Source organism: Onychostruthus taczanowskii, unplaced genomic scaffold, assembly GCF_017590055.1.
Source record: "Onychostruthus taczanowskii isolate IOZ18803 unplaced genomic scaffold, ASM1759005v1 scaffold1, whole genome shotgun sequence".
In the NCBI taxonomy this organism is placed as follows: domain Eukaryota; kingdom Metazoa; phylum Chordata; class Aves; order Passeriformes; family Passeridae; genus Onychostruthus; species Onychostruthus taczanowskii.
This window is the reverse complement of record NW_024496525.1, coordinates 8,266,539-8,280,329: the sequence shown is the minus strand read 5'-3', so window position 1 is coordinate 8,280,329 and position 13,791 is coordinate 8,266,539. Positions and strand designations below refer to the sequence as shown.

Here is a 13,791-nt window from a genome sequence, read left to right as displayed (position 1 = left end):
CAACACTTCCAGGCGTTTGGGTAGGGCGGGGTGTTCCCGACGCTCACCTGAGCACACACCGGCCCGCACCGGCAGGGTCCGCTTCTCCAGGGGACGCAGGTCCCTCCCTTGGGGCTCGCCAGCCGTCTTTAGGCTCTGTGCCCCGCGATGGCCGCGGGAGGGCTCGCTGGGGCAGCCCCCCCCACTGCGGGCCGAGGGAAGCGGCGGCAAGCCGGCAGGAGGACGGGGGCCGGCGCTGCGGGGCGGGGGAGGCAGTGCGAGGCAGTGCGGAAAGAGTTAAGGGAAGGTGGCGGGGCAGGCTGGCTGTCGGGAGCGAGCATGTGCAGATTGAAACCGCATCCATACTACGGGCGAGTGTCACTGGCACACTTCACCTCCCGCCGGCCGCGGGGCACCCATGGACACCGGTGAGGACACGAGCCGCGGCCGGGCGGGGGGGCCGAGCGGCGCTACCGGGAGCTGCCCGCGGCCGCTGCCCTCACGGCCGCCCCGACGGGCGTGCGCGCGGCCCGCGGCGGCCTCCCCGCAGCCGAGCGGCGCGGGGGATGCGCTGCCCGGGGCGGAGGGCGGGGATGGCGCCCGGCGCCGTTGGTTTCGCTTTCTGGCGGCGGGAGGGCCGTGCCGCCCCTGCCGGGCGGGTGCCGGCCGGAGCGAGACAAAGGCGGGAGGCCGAGCGAGAGCTTCCCCGCCAGCGGCGGGCCCCGCGGGGACACCGGGCACCGGTGTGTCGCCCCCTCCCGGGGAGCGGCGCAGCCCCCGCAGGCCGGGCCCCGCCGCCCTCCGCAGCTCCTCGGGGCGGCAGCGCGGTGCGTGTCGAGGGGGCTTTGCTCGGGAGCTCCCGACCCCGGCTGAGAAGTTTTCGGGGCTCAGGGAAAGCAGGGTGGAAGGGTTGTTGAAATCGGAGCTGCTTTTCACTGGACAGTGCCTTTTTTTTTTTTTTTTTTTTTTTCTTCCCCACGAGGAGAGAAATGTCTCGAAACATCTTTTTGCACTGATTTCTGTAAAACTTTATTCCAGGCAAGGGGAAATAGCTCTGAATGAGCCTAGCGTTTGCAGAGCTGAACTGGGAGGTGGGAACTGGCTCTGGTCCTTCAGTGACTTTTCTGCAACCTTGTGAATTACTCCTGTGTGTAAAGCCAGAGGCCAGGGATACAGATACTACAGTCAGCTGAAAATGAGAGTTTTTTTCTTTTCTATTAAAAAAAAAAAAAATTAGTCTCAAGATGTTTGCTCTTGTTCCATTTTTGGTATGGAAAAATATTCAGAATAGCTGAATTTTTGCAAAATGGAAAATCTGATTCCTTCTGTTTCCCATTCACTCATTTACTCTAGGGTTTTGTAAATTGTTTCTAGGATGCTTAGGAGCAGGGATGCTGGGGAGGCTGCCCTGTCCTGTTCATCTTAAGCTGGACCGTTACACTGGGATTTCCTAGAGATCATTTCATATTGCTGGTCCAGAACTACTTGGAATGTACAAACTTGTTAAGCCTCATAATTACACAGCAGATGCAGGAAAAACTCTGTTATGTGAAATATTTTGTATTATTCTCTGACATTGTTTATTTGACAGATTTTTCCTGTTTTCTCTTTATTTCTGAGGAAAAAAAAAAAAAGCAGTCCCTGCAGGAGCCTTTTTTTTATCACAGGCAAGGTGGTAACATCTCTGTGACTATCAGAGCTGTGTGCATTGGGGATTTGCAAGAACAGATTGCCCAAAGAGCTTCATTCTGTGTTTTCCAGGGGTACAAATACATTAATATATGTACAATATCAGTTAGAGATGGGGCTAGCTACTGTTTGGTGGTAAATAGGAAGTAATTAAAACAAAAATTACTATAAGTTATTAGGAAACAGAAAAGAAAGACTTATTGACATGGAATCCATTTCAATAAGCCAGCACTGAGGAAAATTGTGTAGGAAATCTGTAAGATACTCATGTGTCCATGACACATCCTGAAGGTCCTTCTTGAATCCCAGCACCTTGTCCCAGTGAGAAGGTATGACTTCCATGAAGAAATGTCAGTTTTCCCGTGTTAGGTAACAGCAGCTTGCTACTGTGGATAAGTTAAGATTTTTCACTAAAGCTGAAAGTAGATATTTTCTCCCTGAGGAATATATGCTCTTGGTGTGGATATCTGAAAATTTCGTACTTCTCTGTTGAGGCCGTCACTGAAGAACATGGGTGTCTCCGTTTGTAGAAGAGGAAACTGAGGTAAGGGAAAATGGCATTTCACAGGTCGTTGTTAAATTGAAACAAGACTTAAGTCCAAATCGTTTGGTTTAACTTGTAGCTATAGCAGCTTTCCAAACAAAGCTCAGCAAAAGTGCTAGAAGAGGCTGATTCAAAGTGAAACATTCTGAGATCCTTTGATCACAGGAATCTTGAAAAAGCATGTAGTATAGTCTGGTGGAAAGGAAATGGAGGGGCAAGCAGAAGTTGAGGCAGTTACTGCTTGTTACTGTATAACTTCTGGCTGAGGCTCTGGCAGCATGTCTGTAGCCTTGGTCAGTATTGCTGTGCCCACTCTACTGAAGGCTGATGGTGGAGGCAGAAAACAAGCTGCTTCCTTGGAGAGTTCAAACCTTGGAATTCTTATGGCAAGATCCCATGGTAGTTTACAGAAGTGCTAAAGGGGTCTATACCAAGAGGTATGGATAGCACAGGTGTGCAGGTTGAGAGTAACCTAGATCTCTGCATCCATATGGAAATGGTACCTGGTAGACTGCAGTTTTGCTGACAATGTCATAATGTTATGTGGTGCCAAACAGTGAAAGGCAGATTTAACCTTGAAGGGAGACGCATGTTTCTAGATTAAAGTATAAGGCAGGAGGAGGTTTTTGGATAAGGTGATGAACTCGACAGCATATCGAACTCGACAGATATCTTTTTACAATCTATACTTTATTCAGCATCTTGGAGATGTTCTAAGGAGTGAAGATGTAGGGATCCCTTTGGCCTTGTAATTTGTGGATCTGCTTATTCCCACACGTAAGAAATGTGTGGGGAAGAGTTGTTTTCTGGCATTGTAAATGTGCTTTTAATACCTGTCCGCTTGGTTAAGACAGTAACTGTCCTTGGATCAGGTGTTTCAGGGCTGCTGGCAGGCACTGCATTGTGTCCAGGAGGGGTGTTTCTTCTCGTGGCATGATTAGTGAGATGAATTTAAGTTTTACCTCCAAGTTTTACTTGAATTTAAGTTTTACTCTCCAGAGTGTTAGAAATGAAATGCAGTTGGGGACTGATCATGCCAGGAAGAAGTTGTGGAGGGGGAGTGAGGGAGAGGAGACTGTGCACTCTTCCTGTGGGGGGTGGGGAGAGAGGAGGGGGGAACCCCCAACTTTTTGCTATCATCACATGCTTTGATGGCAAGTCTTGTTTGTATCCTCAGAATTGTACTTATCGCAGAGTCTGGGGCCAGGCTTTGTAGGTTTCTCCTTTTTCTGCAGCATGGGATTGGTCACTAAGCATAATTTCTGTGAGACTTGTTTGAAGAGTCCTTTGCAAGTTTTGGAGTTGCCTCACTGGCTGTGGTGTGCTTTCTTATGCTCCTTGTTCATGGTATGCACATCTAGTCTCCTTAGACTAAAGAACATCTGTCCTTATCCAAGTTGTTAAGCTGTGTTGCAAGAAACGACATGGAATTTTAATAAAATTATCTGCAGGAGATTTGACTAGGTTTTAGGCAAAAGAGTCCTTTCTGTTAAGCAGTCTGACAAAAGAAAGAAGTTTTTCCTCATGGAAGATGATTGGAAAGCATAATGAAAAACCTTTTAAAAATGAAAAAATATATTGGGGAGGCTTAAAGAGTGGTGGTGTGGAGGAGACCTTGTTCTGATGATGAAGTCATAGAAGCAATGGAAAATTTTATTGTTGCAAATTGTACCTTAGGATTCTTTGTTTCTGGATTGCCTTCAACAAATACCATGTTTAAGAAAATTAAATTAAGTTTTTGTGTTGTTTTGTTTCTTTTTTCCAGTCTCAGACAGCCTGCTATTATATGGTAAGAGGAGAGGTAACAACATGGCTAATTAAAGGGCAGCAGTGCTTCATTCCTTAGGGCTAATTACTCTCTAGAAAATGGGTCAATTACTTAAAGAAATTGTTTGCCAGCAGGAGGTAGGAAAAGCCTTTATTCCCACTCCTCACCATCCTTTTGTGGGAAGCACTTCCTACCTCCATAGCAGTTGCAGTACCTTGTTAAGCATTCAGGTGCCAGGGCCATGCCCTGCAGATGGGGAAGTGGCACCTGAGCAAACTTATATGTGGTGTCTTCTGTCCTGCATGTTCCTGTGTCACTGCAGATGAGGCAGTGGCCAGTGGTGTTCCTGGGTTGTTTCTGGAGTGAAAGAAATGAAATTGAACAACACAAGTGGGAGGTCTGTTTCAAAACAAAATTTGCTTGATGTAAAAAGTAAAGTATGGTATATTTCCTTACTTCTTTTGAAAGAAGCTTGATTGTCTAGTTAGCTAACGTTTTCCAACATAAAAGGTATTACCTGCTTTTGGCTTGCTTGGTAAGATCTGTAAATGATCCCTTCTCAGATCTGCTTCCTGTATATGTTTCAGTATTCTCTGGTGGCTTTCTCACCTGACCATGCTGCTTGCTTTAGCTCTGCAGCTCAGTACAGTTTGGGTGAGGGAGCAGAGGGCTGGTTAGCTGTGTTCGTCAGAAATGAACTGGTCTGCTTCTCACATTTCTGCTATGATATGTGGGGCAGGAGTATCCAGATGGTTCCCGAGTTCCTTGGTAAGGTGGCTGTGCAGGCAACCACAAGAAGTCTTGAAAGAAAGCCAGACTGAGCAAAGGCTTTGGCTCTGCAGGAGCAGATACCAACATCTGTGCCAATTCAGAACAACGCTCTCTTTCTGGTTAGTCAGAGCACTACATTCCTGGCTGTAAATGATACACCCAATAATGTCTGCTGTGAGCCAGAGCTTATATGCACCTTACAGTCCAGCTAAAATGAGTGTAAAAGGCTTTGCAGGTGCATACTGCTTGTTAACATGTCCTCAGAGGTGAAATAAAAGCTAGACTGCTTTAGAGATGTTTGTAGGCATATCTGAATGAGCATACCTATCAGTTACTAGGTCAGAGGTGTCTAATCATTGCATAGAATAGGGAAGTGTTTTATATTACCCTTTCTTTTGTTCTGGATTTTTGTTGGTTTCAGTGCACTAGAGTTCACCACAACCTTATTTTGAAACTCCCCCGCCCTCACATGCTTCTGTCAAAGCTGGATTAAATGACTGAGGGAATCTTCCCTACCACAAATGCTGTCTTGCTTTCATTGCATAAGATACAAGCATTAGTAGTCACTAGGTGAGTGTTGATAGCATAGCGTGGTGAAGCTGCTGTTTGACTTCTTCCTTGCTGGATCTTTGCTCTCAGGTGTGCCATTTATTGGACGTAGCCTATATGAAGAACTTCTGTGGAGCACCTCTCTGTCCTGTTTTCATGATTCTGCTGGGAGCATGATGAAGTACTTCTGAAAGGGGGAGCACTGTCTTTAGTATGGGTAGCTCTAGCATAGTGTTGTGTGTACTGCCAAGTGTCTTCTGGGGATGGGGAGTCTGTTTTGTTTTTATTTCTTTCATCCAGAATGCATGCACAGATCATGATCCAAATCATTTGGCTCCACCAGCCTAATCTGGACTGAGAAATCTTGGCTGGGGCTTATGTCTATGCAGAGCTCTAGGTAGTCATTCCTCTCTGCATGCGGCAGAGTATTCCTGATGATAGCAGTGGGTTTGGCTGTTTCCTCTCCTGCTAACTGACCTAGCAAAGCCAGACTTGCTTAACCCATGGGACTCTTTGAGCCACGTGTTTTCTTTGTATTTTGTGTCAGCAGAGGCTTATGGTAAGGATGCTTCTGCTGAGTTCTAGAAGAAGAGTTATTTATTTTTGTAATTTCTGTTGTTTTTAAGATGTGTATAGTTTCCCCTAGTGGTATGGTGGATACCATGTGATTTGGTTTATTTTGATCCAGCAGTTCTTTCCAAGGCATACCTCACAATTAGGCTTTTAATTGGAAGTGGACTTGTACATGAGTTTCAGGATGTAGGGCACGGTTTATAAAAATGCTTGAATGTCTTACTACGGAGAGAAAAGCTGCTTTGAAGGTAACGTAATGATTCCTTAGCAATATTGAGCTTGGCTGCTGTTGCTTTCAGTTTTTCTTTGCTGCGTAATACTTTACCATGGAGATGAGAGACTTTCCAAACCATCAGCCTCAGGCACTTGAGCTGACAGAGGTTAGCATGGTATTAGGAGTGCCCTGGGCAGCTAAGACATTTCCTGTGCAGTGGAGTACTAAGGTGCATATAGAAAGAGGGCAATTCATTATGTTGTATTGTGTTGCCTTATAAATTGTGGATGTGCAAAAGGTCAACTTCTAGAATGCATGTCCTTCTCTTAGATAGTTACTCCAAGCTGGGGTATGCTGCCCTGTGTGTGGGGCAGTGGGAGTAGGTTTTTTGTTCTATTTTTTTTTTTTCCCCAGCTACATATCAGACATAGAAGATGGTAAAGTGTCCCATTCTGGTGCGAGAAATGTTGTTTCCTTAGTTTGAGAAACAAGGACTGGACAATGTCATGACAATGATGAACATTTGCTATGCTTAAGGACCATGGCTTAGCAATGTTTGGAGTACTAAAAAGCTGTAAGTACAAACACCAGCACTTCCACTGCATCTTTCATTTGAAAATCTCTCAGTTCTTAATGAATTTTCAGCGTGTCTCTGTGAGGCTGGTATTATTAGTGTCATTTTGCAGACAAGTAGATAAAGTGCTTGTATAAGCACATTCAGCAAGCCAGGAAAAGCAGGAATAAAATTCAGGAATACTAATGTTTCAACCTGGTTTTGAGCTACTGTCTTGTACTTTTGTTCCAGAAAAGAAAGACATGAATTTTTGTAGCTTTCCTGCCCCCATCCCCCTCTTTTTATCCCCATTGGGTTAGGCTGCATAAAAGTGAGACATTATTATGCAACATATCTAAGTGTGCATGTGATACTTGAAAAAATGGTAATCAGATAAGTTGCCAGGCAACAGTACCCTGCCTTCAATTACCAAAACGCCAGTGAGTGTGCTTTCATGATAAAACATGGGTGCTGTACTTCTTCATAAAGAAAGTGTAGGTGGAGTTTTGTAAGAGTTGCTCCTTTTTAACTCCTCTCTTGCTTAATCTGCCATATTGTGAGGTCAGATTTGACCTCAGTTTTAGAGAAAAGCATTCACCAAACCTGAAAACAACTATAACAAAGTTAGATGAGCTCTCAAAGCTAATGAATGGTATGTGAGCATATATGAGTAAATAACCATTCCCTGCAATGGGTCTGTGACTGTTTGATAGTTCAACAGCTTACAACAAGTAGGTCAGAGCTCATCCTTGGAACTGTGAAAATTAAGAAAATGGGTGAGAGATTTATGTTAAAAGATAGATTACAGGAATACATGGCAAGCTGTGAGAAGTATCAAAACACTCGCAGTGGCCTCTTGGCCCAAAAATATTGAGAGCCATGGTAATTCATGAAAATATGAATGTAAATCCATTTTCATTGCAGAAGCAGAATGGAAGGAACATAAGAAGGGATGAGTGTACACAGAGGAAAAAGTGATAGTCTAATAAAGGAAGACAGCATGAGGGAATTCAGTTGTGTGTTTGTTCGAAACCTGAGTTTAATTTATTTTTCAAAGATATTGCAAGATAACAATGGCAAAAAATAAAGACTCTTGGAAGTTATTTAAATGCATTTTTGACTTTGGCAATAAATAGACACAGAAGCATTTGCAGAGACTGTAGTTGTGTGGGGATGCAGGCATCTGGCCAAGCCTCTTCAGCTGTTGGGTGGTGGCATGGCTTTTAGAAGAGATTTGAAATTCCAGAGGTCTAATGTGCTTCTCAGGGCTTTGAGAGGAATTTTCAGTAGAGATAGGGCATCCTCCTAGATATAACTGGGAAAGGATGCCCATAACCTTGAAATCACTTGTTTTCCTTGGGTAAGTGCAAGTTGTTGCTTTACAGAGTTGATTTTTATTTTTTTTTTTTTTTTTTTCTTCTTTTGTTCCAAAAGGAACAAAAGGCATTTGCATTTCAGGAGATGTGGGACTGTGTCCTACGTGTCTCTCTGCAGTATTTCAGTCCAGTGTAGGAAGAGGTTCAGAAGTCCTCATCAAGAGACATGGTGGGACTTCAGTTAAAAGGGAAATCTGCATCATCCTCTGTGTAAGTCCTGCCAAAACAGAGGGAGTTTCTGAGAAGACACAGACTCACTTTCTGTTTCCAAATCTGGCACTTTCTTCCCAGGAGAATCCCAGATAAGTCACAGAGCAATGTTGTGACTTGATTTTTCTGTTGCACAACTTGCCACCAGTTAGTTGCAAAAGCTCTGTTTGTAGAGAACTGTAGAAATAATGAAGGGATGTAAATACTAAAAGAGACAGTTGAAGGAACGGTCAATTAACCACTTTTCAGTTAGAAATTTGCTTCATTTTTTTTTTGGTTTGTTTTTGTTTATATTTGTTTCTTTTTTTTGTATTCTCATTTGATGAGCAGTACTGCTAGATTATGCTCATGTGTAGTCTCCAGCCTGCCGACACCAGGAATGTTTGTGTCAGAGCAGGAAGTGCTGTTTTGGGAAGTCTGCGATTTTAGTTTTTAACTATTTTTGTATACGCAAGTAGCTGTTCACGCTATTCTAACTGGTTTTTTGTTTGATTTTCCCTTACTACAAACACTATACATTTTGAATCATTAGAATTTTGACACAGAAAGTTCATTTATATACCAAACAAAAAACAAATCTTTTCTGAACAGTTTAATCATGGGAGCCTTAAGGTCAAATCTTTATCTTCAGCTCTACTGCTTTGCTCACGTGTATTATGACATAGTCTTTACAAATGAAGATTTTCTTCAATGAGTGTTTTCTTTCAAGTGTAGACACATTTGTAACCAATGGTATGGTTTCTCCAGCACTCTGAGTTCAAAATGATGCAATATTTTGTGAAAAGGGAACTTCTTCCTGCTGGGCTATGTGCTGTGAGCCAAATCTGAGAGATGATGATACAGCTGAAAACTAGCAGGCTTTAGGGTAGCATGGGGTAGCATTCAGAGGGCTGATGAGTTCCTTGGTCTGGCTCCAGGTGAAGCCCCATGGGTGGCCTGAGCGCTGGTGCCAGGGAAAGGGATGGACTGAGCAGGACTGTGTTGTTCTAAAGTTAGGTTGGCTTGGAGCCTTTTGTAATGTTCGTGTTGCTGTATTTAAGGAGTTGGAAGTGTGTTGCTGTTGCTTATTTTGTATGATTTTTTTCCTCAGTCTTTTACATATCAAATTATAGACAAGTACATCTGATTATGTAAAAAGCATTCTTATTGTTTTTGTGATTCTAGGGAAATGCCTTTTGAAGTTTTGTTTGCATATGTCTGATAAATAGTTCAGTAGAAATCTGTGGCAAATATCCAACTGTGGCAAAAAGCATATAAGGAAAATGGATTACGTGCAAATAATTTTTAGGAACGTTGATGTGGCAACAATTTATACCAAAGCTAGACAACAAACAAGTTCTTTCCCAGTCTGATATACAAATATGTAGCTGGTAAAATAGCAACTATTTCTCATGATAAGAGAGACTCCAAAGTAGATGCAAGCTTCAGTGCATAGGCAGAAGGTCCTAGATGTGTCTCAATAATAACCATATTACATTGATTTAATTAGTGGATTTATGCTATTCATTGCTCCAATAATCTCATTGGGAACAATTTTTTTTGAGGAGGGTTAGTTATTCTGCATTTTTAACTGGAGTGGTTTTGTAGTTCAGTGTCATCTAAATAAAAACAGTGTAGGTTTGTTTTGCTTTGTTTATTAAGGAAAACATGTCTCTTGAATTCCTCTTGGATTTTGGTGCTCAAAAATGCTGAGATTCATTAGGATAACATGAAGAACTCATTTGTTACACAGTCTGACACATAAACGTCCTTGCTTTAACTTCTTCATATGCAATTAATCCAGAAAATGCTATGTATAGACAAGCCCTTGGGTTGTAAGGTCTGTGAGGCCGATGTAAATAAGGTGTTGGATACTTGTGTGTTGAAGCTGTCACTTTGAGGCATGACTTCTGTGAAAATCAGGAATGTGGCATCCCAAATGTCAACACTTGAAGAGAAGGAGAGCCCCAGCTCATGGATTCCACTTGCTTGGATCATGCAGCTGTGCTGCCTGATGAGGTGAAAGGCAGTCAGATCACTGGAGCAGAGAGGACAGTGCCAGTGCCTCCAGGAACAGGTTGGGGTGCTGGGTGGGTGGCACTGGGAAGGGCCTGCTTACATGAAGGCCACGCTCTGTCCTGGAATGGGGAAGAGAGAAGAAAAGTGTGATGATTGGAGAAGTGAGGATGAGAGGAGATTGGGGAAGATAAGGAGGCAATATTAGGAGAGATAGGATGGGAAAAAGTGTCAGCAGTGAAGCTTACTTAAAAAATCGATACATTGATGGGGAAAATAGAAGTAAAGCAATTTCTGGCAGACCCTCCAAGGGTTAACTGAGACCTTGGCTGAGATGGTAGCAGTGAACCTTTGGTCACTGACTCCAGTGAAGTTGCTCTGTGTGTTTACTGTGGCTGAGATCCAGAAGGACAGTGGAGAGCAGAAAGGCTGAGCCTCACCCAAGGAGAGGCAGCTGTCAGGGTGCCGCCCTGGACAAGCGGCAGGTACAGGTGCTGTGTGGGGGCTCTGAAGAAGTCAGGTCTTCCAGGGCCCAGTGTACTGGAGCTAAGCTATCCATACACATAGCTTGTTCTGTGTTTAAAATCTCTCTTGCATTTTGCTGTATTAAGATTAAAATGTACTTCTTTGGTTTAGGAAGGCTGTCTGGTTGCTGTATTAACTGTTGGTCATACACACCTGGGCTTAAAACAACTGGCATCTGAAACCCCTTGGACGTGCTGGAGGCAGCCTAGTCTACCTGCGGATGTTGTGAATTAGGAACTGGCCAAAGAGTGGGAGAGCTCCAGGATCCCTCCCCGGAAAAGGTAAGGTCTAGAGGCTCACACTGGTGGGATGCACTTGTAGACCAGAAAAACAGAGCAGTTGTCTGAGTACAGAGGTGACTGCATTGTAGATGGGACCTTTGAAATTTAAATATGTAGAGTGCTAAGTTATTTCTATCGGTTTAAACCTCAAGTTGTTTTCTGGAGGTGTAAGATTGCCTTTTGCACACATCACCCTTGATTTCTGTCTGCTGTGAGTCACATCATTCTGATTGCTTGTAATTTATACAGCCAAACTTTTCAGTATTATTGTCTCTAAAACCTCACTCTGATAGCCTTAGGCAGTTAAAACAATCAGGACAGTGGAGCAGTATCTCTAAGCTAAACCAGAGCAGTAGGTAAAGAACAGAGGGTTGCTCTCTCCTGTGAAAGCACAGGTGTGAGTTGGATGATGAGGAATCTATTCCTGGCCCTAGCAAACACTGCAGACTCTGCACCTGATTCACCAATGTGTTACTCTACTAATCTCCTCAGCCTCATCTTGCCACTCTCCTGTATGCTGTGGCAATCAGTTACACATCCATGTAGTGCATGTAAAGTGCTATCAGTTTGAAAGGGTGATTTATATCCCAGAGCAAAAGTTTATATTGATTCTGGTTAGTGGGGTGGATGTTGTGGGACCAGAACAATTTCCAGACCCTGCAGCATTTTTGACAGGCTCTTTGTGTCTCCAGTATGTGGCATGGTTCAGGCTACAATATTCTTTTGCCTATTGTGGATCATCTTTCCTGGGTAGGTTGTGCACAGTACTTTATTTCTAGCTGGAAACTCACTTTGAATATGTGCATGCTACATGTATAAACTTCAGCTACATGTAAGCATGGTCGTCCCTCAGTCTGTCCTGTCTCAGGTGTTTCATTACTTCTCCTAGTTGTAGTGCCCAGGATCTGTGTTGGGCTATTCTGTTGTCCCACTCCGCTATTCTTACTGACAGACCCCCTGGTCCTCTCTGAGTCTGGGGAACAGACCCAGTCAGCTGCTGAAGGAAAGCAGTAGACTTAATTGTGGTAGTGCTAGCAGTGTGGATAAGCAGGGTCAGCTCCTGCCTAGAGCTCCAGCTGTGATTGTGCTGCCCATTGTGTAGCTGATTACAGGGCTTCAGTTGGTCACCAAGTGTCGTCTTTTGAGTGGCAAAGTCCAGTGTTGTAGTGCTGCAATTTGATAACAAAGCAAGTGTCAGCAGCTTCCTGAGAAGGCAGCTGGTGATGGAATGAGCTTTGTATGAGTCCAGCTGTTATGTCAGTGAATGCAGCCGTGAGTGTTTCTGAAGAAAGCTGTGTCTGACAAGTGCTCTGGTGTGTGGCACTATTGCTGTGAGCAGAGCAAATGCTGCTTCTTGCCATCCTCAAGAACCATTGAGTGTAGCGCAGAAGTCTCCTATTACTGTTAAAACAAAAACCAAGCGCCGTATGGGCACAAGAAAACATAGATCCATTGGCAGCAGAACAAGACTCTGAATTATTCATTCCTCCAATGCCTCCTGTAGGTTCCATCCACTCAGGCAGTTCAGGATGCTGTCTGTTGGAGATGCAGACAGATCTGCTTTCAAAGCCATGGGGACAAGACCCTGCAGACTGTCCTTGCCACTCTTGAGCTTGTCCTTCATTAAATTGGCTTGGGCATTGCTGTGACATCCTTGAGGACACAGAAATAACCTCTTATCATCGCCTGGGCTTTTGGTAGGAATACTTGTAAAACCAATGAATTTGGAACACATCTAGTAATGCCAGCTTGGAATTGTCTCTGAGGTGAGGGCAATGAGTTAGGAGCAAGATGGAAGCTCTGGCTGCTCTGGCCCATTTTGCAAAAGGAAGGTGAGAGAGCCACATCTTTTGTGTGGCATTGTTTTGGTTTTTGTAAGAGAATTTAGACTATGTCAATTTGTTCCTAGCTCCTTGCTGAGAAGCCTAAGTGTCCTCTGTTAAAAGTTCCTTGAGCACAGGCAGGATTTCTCTGTTCATGCAGAGTGCTCTAGTGGAGATGAGTGTATTTAAATTGCTGTTTGGGAACATCTGTAACACGTAGTTTTTCTCAACTCATTTACTAGTAGGCATTTGTCTATGTAATGGTTGTCAGCTGGCAGTTGAATTCGAGAGGCACTGAAGATTTACAGAGCTGCAGAGGCTCAATTCTCCTCCAACTCTTCCATGAACTGCTGTGGGCTCAGGTAAGAGGTGTCCACTGTGAGAGAAGGTGTTGCTGAAGGTTTGTTCAGAGGCTGTTCTTCAGCATAGAATGTGCATACTTAGATGCATAGGGGTTTTAAATACTTTCTTGCTTTTTCCTTCCCACTGGTTGGCCTGAAGATTCCTTCAGCCATTTCGCATACCCAGGCTGCACTGTCCATGCCATATTACAGATTCTTTAACATTTTCCCCCATTTTCCTTCTGCGTCTCTCAGAGTTGCTCTTAGCTATTAGGCTTTTGATGAGATGTATTTGGATTTTTAGTGTGGGAAAAGCTACCTGTAACTAGCAACAGCTGTAGAAATTATGATCTTCTTAAAGCAGAAGTTCAACCTTTGCATTTACAGCTGTCTTGTAATGTGCCCTGCTGCATTTTGAGAGCACTTCAAATGTTCCTAAAGAGCATCTTGGAAAGGAAGGAAATGTTACTTCTGTCAAAACAACACACTGTAGCTTGTGTTCAGAACAGTTTTCAGCTTCTCGTTTCGTCAGCCAGCTGGATATGCCCTAGGGTGAGTCACCTTTGGAGTTGTTCTAGTCCAGATGCTGAGGGAAACTGT

General features: G+C 43.9%; 1 protein-coding gene across 9 annotated transcripts in view; it reads left to right on the top strand.

The window, feature by feature from the left end:
* Window positions 1-231: 231 nt before the first annotated feature.
* TMEM229B (transmembrane protein 229B) overlaps window positions 232-13,791 on the top strand; it is a 33,180-nt gene continuing 19,620 nt past the window's right edge. For 4 of the 9 annotated variants that reach the window (XR_005952363.1, XR_005952362.1, XR_005952361.1 and 1 more), the window contains exon 1: window positions 232-407. Coding sequence is in view for 1 of the 9 variants with exons in the window: in XM_041400424.1 (XP_041256358.1) it covers window positions 398-407 (10 nt within the window). In the remaining 8 variants the exon portion in view is untranslated. Of the gene's footprint in view, window positions 408-1,044; window positions 1,071-2,110; window positions 2,213-10,857; window positions 11,028-13,791 lie in introns of those variants that run through there. The other 5 variants (XM_041400446.1, XM_041400476.1, XM_041400465.1 and 2 more) reach the window with 4 other exon arrangements.